This window comes from Motacilla alba, chromosome 8, assembly GCF_015832195.1.
Source record: "Motacilla alba alba isolate MOTALB_02 chromosome 8, Motacilla_alba_V1.0_pri, whole genome shotgun sequence".
Lineage (NCBI taxonomy): Eukaryota > Metazoa > Chordata > Aves > Passeriformes > Motacillidae > Motacilla > Motacilla alba.
The window spans coordinates 28467732-28472399 of record NC_052023.1 but is presented as its reverse complement, the minus strand read 5'-3'; the positions used below and the strand labels follow the sequence as shown (position 1 = coordinate 28472399).

The window sequence follows — 4668 nt, the reverse complement described above, 5'->3', positions numbered from 1 at the left end:
AGTGGGGTAAACTGAGAGATGCCAACCACAGCTCCGGCTCCGAGCGGGGCTCTCGGCCACCCCCACAGCCCACGCGTGGGCAGGGGCCGGGCTGCGGGGGGACAGGGCTGCGGGGGGACAGGGCTGCGGGGGGACAGGGCTGCGGGGGCACAGCGGGGCCGGGGCCGCGGGGCTGTGCGCTGCAAAGGGCGCACCACGAGCGCCGGGAGGGTAGCTGGGGCAAGGGGGGCAGGAGGTGTAGGGCTGCAGGGGCGCAGGACCCCGTTTGGGAGCCCTCGCAGGGCCGTGCCCCGGGCTGTCCCCTCCAGCTGCGGGCGGGGTGCACATCTGGGCGGGGCGGGGCGCACATCTGGGCGGTGCTGGCGGGGCGGGGCGGGGCGGGCGAGCAGTGACTTCGGCGGGGCCGGCGTGGAGCATCCCACAGGCGGTGCGAGCGGAGTGCCGAGCCCAGCCGAGCCGACACCATGCCCAAGTGTCCCCGCTGCCAGAAGGAGGTCTACTTCGGTAAGGGCTGCCTGCCCCGCCCCAGCCGCCCCCGCCTCGGGGCACCTGCCGGGCACCGATGCCGGGCTGGGGGTCCTCTGGGCACCCCGGCTTCTGGCCCCCATGCTACGCACCCCATCTCTGCAAATTCTGGGGTATCCCAGAATTGCTCAGCCCTGCGCTGGGGGTCCCCGGGGTGCCCCGGGTGGGTGAGCCTATAGATCCACCCCCAAGGGGATGCCTGGCTGCAGAGAGCGGGCTGCACTGGGCGCTTCCAGAGCAGCGAGGGAGCCCAGCCTCACTTCCTTCCCAGCACAGCCCGCAGCCCTGAGCCACTTTGGAGCCCAAAGGGCCAGCTGGTAAAGCCCGCTGCTCTGATAGCCTGGGCAGGTGAAGCAAGCACCTTCCCAATGGCAAATCATGCCCTCGGGCAAGTGCCTGGGTCAGTGGGTCGCCCACACGTTGCTCTGTGTGGTTTAGCACAGCAGGATGACACCTCTGGGTGCTATTTTTAAGCCGCTGTTGCAGGGTAGGTGTGAGCCTTGTTGGGCTGCTGTCTGCTGCTGGGCTTCCCGCAGATGTCTTCCCTCCAAACTGGGGCCCCAGAGCTCCTGCCCCTTCTGGGGCCAGGGACCTGCTGTCCTGTCTGAGGGTATTTGTGGGGTTTGAGCTTCTCACTTTGCTATCAGCTTTTGCAGCGGGCAGGTTCCTCTGCCAGACCTCTCCACTTGCCTGGCATAGCTGAACTCGAGAGGGTTTGCTGGGAGCAGCTTAGAGACACTCCCTGCTTTCTGATTTACTCAAGAGAGGGATCTGGAACCCAGGTGCCACCACTGACTTCCTTCTCTGCTTTATTTCTGCTCTGCTTGTGCCCGTGCCCCAACTATTTGTGCTCAGCCAAGGAGTTGGAGACTCAAGCACAGGAGCTGCTCTCTGTGCGTGCCAGCGATGCCCACCCTGGGGAGCTGTGCTGGGGCTGGCGTGGGCGCTGCCCAGAGAGCTGCTGGGGCTGTGGTTCTGCGGCTGGGGAACGTTGCCTTGCCTTGAACTCACTCCTTGTAGCCAGGCTTTGGGGTGGCGGTTCAGGCTCAATAGAGCTTGTGGCTCTCTCCTGCGACTCAGGCTCCTGGTGTGCCTCGTTTACCTGTGTGGCTTGATATCAGGAGGCACCGAGGCGCTGGTGGCAGCGTGTGCCTTTCCCTTGGGTCTGGGTCAGTCCCGCTCGGGGCGAGCTGGGTTTGCTGTGCCCGCAGGTGTGGCCGTGGAGCAGCTGGGACAGCACCGTTTGACCAAGGAGGGGTTTGACCTCGCACTTATCACGCTTGCACTCATTACGAAATGTCTCTGTTGATGCAGAGCCTGAGGAGGGTTCAAAAGCTGGTGGAGGAGCAAGCTGGGTGCATGATTTCTGTGCCTGCAGATTATCCAGAGCGCTGGCAGAGAAGGCAGAGCAAGCCTGGCTCTGGGACACCCTGAGGCTTTTGGAGCCTGGCGGTCCTGCTCGGATGTGCCTCAGGCTGCTCTGGGCTAAATCGTGTCTGTGGAGAGCAGGGGTGGGGAGGGGGTGATGCTGAGAGGACTAGGGATGGGTTTGTAGGAATTTTGCCTTCATGCCTGAGTGCTGTAACGAGCCTCAGCAGAGCTCCTGCCCAAGTGCTGGTGCAAATGCATGTGCAAGAGGTGGGGAGGCTGTGCTCCTTGCAGAAACCTTGCAGTGATAGGAGGGTCCTGCCTCGGGCAAGGCTCAGGCTCCTAGGGGCACATGGGGGAGGACACTGTTGCTGCTGCCAGGCTGCAGGCGCAGGAGGCCCTTTGTGCCCCTGGGGAATGGCAGCAGGGCTGCCTTGTGACATTTGGGCACTGCCCCCGCTCCCACCTCTGCAGCCACCAGCTTGCTCCTCGCACAGGCTGTTGTGGACATATTTGGACTGCAAAAGGTGCTTCAGGCTGCCCAGGGCCCCCCAGGGCATGCACTACCCACACTGCCTTGGTCCCATTTGCAGGCATGGGGACAGTGTTCAGACCTGGCTTTGATATGATTCCTGTGGACAGCTCTGTTTAATCACTTAATAAATTCCCAGGAGCTTGGCTGCCAATATGAAGAGCACACACGCCAGCAGAAAATACCCGTCTCCCCTGCTGTGCTCCAATTAAAAGGCCCCCTGTGCTCCCCCCTTTCTCCACAAACATGTCCTGGCTCCCATGTTGTCCCTCCCGTGGCTGCCTGAACCCCTGCCAGGCTCCAGCTCTGCTCTGGTTTGCCATGGTGCCAGCAGAATCCGAGCTGTGGCTGGAAGGGACTGGTTTGTGTTGGCAGGGTGTGGCAATGGCTTTGCCTCCCCCGTCCTCGCCAGCATCCCCTTTCACCCCTGCCAACTCTAGTGACTTCTTGGGCTCCAGCTCACTGGGGAGAAATGAATCCCCTTGCAGGCTGATGTTGGAAGGAGGGAGGTCCTCAGGTCTTCGGAAGATGGGGTAGAAGTCAGTCCATCCTCATGGATGCAGCCCTGCTCACCCTGGGCGTGGCACCACTGCTGCAGCTCCACGTTCCTGCATGTGCATGGCACTGCGTGTGCACACTTGGGTCTGAACACAGTGCCCTCTGTCCTGGACTGACAGACTTGAGAAAATGCCCAAAAATATCCTCCCTAGGGCTGACGGCAAGGCAACCAATCTGCCAAAACTAATTTGTGCCTGTTCAGTGCCTCAACTCACCCACCTCCTTTCCATGGCAGCCGAGAAGGTGACTTCTCTGGGGAAGGACTGGCACCGGCCCTGCTTGAGATGCGAGAAGTGTAACAAGACCCTGACATCTGGAGGCCATGCAGAGGTGAGGTTTGCTGCCCAGCAGGTCTGGGTTTGCCGCACCTGAGGGCTGCGACAGGCTGACGTGGGCTGATGCTCTTTCTCTCTCCCTGCAGCACGATGGCAAACCCTACTGCAACCACCCCTGCTACGCTGCCTTGTTCGGGCCCAAAGGTGGGTGCCTGTGGCGGGGTTGTGGAGGGAGTGAGGGGGCTCGGGGCTGCTGTCTCCTGGTGAGCTCCAGCCCTCGGGTGCTCACCATCCCATGGCAGTGCTGACCCTGCTCCGTCTCTTCCAGGGTTCGGCCGGGGAGGAGCTGAGAGCCACACGTTCAAATAAGCCTCAGGTTGGTCCTTCCCTCGGAGCTCCCCTCCTGTCTCTGGCTCCATGGGCTGGCTGGGGCTGTCCTCCCTCAGGCCAGTGGGGAAGGCAGGCCTGCCACAGCATCCCTCTGGGCTGGCTGTGACTCCCAGCCCTTACACCAGGGCTCAGGAGCTGGGTGCCAGCTGCTCCTCTCCTCCAGCCCCAGCTGACTGTCAGCACCCGCTTGGCTCTGGCACTGGGTGCCAAAGGCTATTGCTTTGTGACGCCTTGGCAAAGACAGGATCTGTCCTGGAGCGCTGCTGTCCCCGGGATATCTCTGCTCCCAGCCCAGCCTGACTTCATCCACTCCTCTCTTCCATCCCTCTCCAGGTCTGACATCCAGGGTTCCCAGCACAACCTGAAGACAGCACGAACACACCGCAACAGACATGCATTTTTGTTTTTAATTCACCCTGTACTAGACTAGCACGTTCAAAGCAATAAGTAACCAAGGCTGGGCTGGTGTGGAGAGAGGCTCTGCTCCAGATGGAGTGCAGCCAGGGTGGGGACGTTGGGTTGCCCTGCCGGGTAGGAAATTTGGCTGATATTGCTGAAGGCTGCCTGCAGAGGAGACCGCGCCCTTCCAGCCAAAACCTAGCTCTGCTTCAGGCATCCAGCTCTCGTGGCCGGGCCCACAGTTGTATTTTCAGTCTTTAATAAATGAAAAGATGCTTCCCTCCTGTAGCAGCTGTGCTCTCTGTAATGGGAGTCCCACGGGACCCGCTCGTGAAGCGCTTGCCACCTGCTTGATGCCCCTGTGGCCTTTGGATTGAGCCCCACACTGTGTGATGGCCCCACGTGCCCTCAGCTGGGGCAGAGAGGTGTCTTGCTGGGAAGGGATTGTCTGTCACATCAGGACAACCTTGTATTTGCTGCTCTTGATCTGAGCAGCCACCTGAAAAGGCCAAGGGGAGCGGGAGGTTGCTGCCGAGGCAGAGCCAGCCTCCCCGGCAGGGACAGCAGAGCTGTGCTGTTAGAAAGCAAGAGCTGGCTCAAGAGCTTTGCTCTTTTGTGTTT

The 4668-nt window shown here is 61.4% G+C and overlaps 1 protein-coding gene across 1 annotated transcript; it reads left to right on the top strand.

Annotated features, from left to right (window-relative positions):
• The first annotated feature begins 366 nt into the window (after positions 1-366).
• CRIP1 (cysteine rich protein 1) lies at positions 367-4335 on the top strand. The gene is made up of 5 exons (XM_038144591.1): positions 367-504; positions 3219-3313; positions 3405-3462; positions 3587-3634; positions 3982-4335. The coding sequence occupies exons 1-4, from the start codon at positions 465-467 to the stop codon at positions 3625-3627; spliced, it is 234 nt and encodes a 77-aa protein (XP_038000519.1). The 5' UTR covers positions 367-464; the 3' UTR covers positions 3628-3634; positions 3982-4335.
• Positions 4336-4668: the final 333 nt, after the last annotated feature.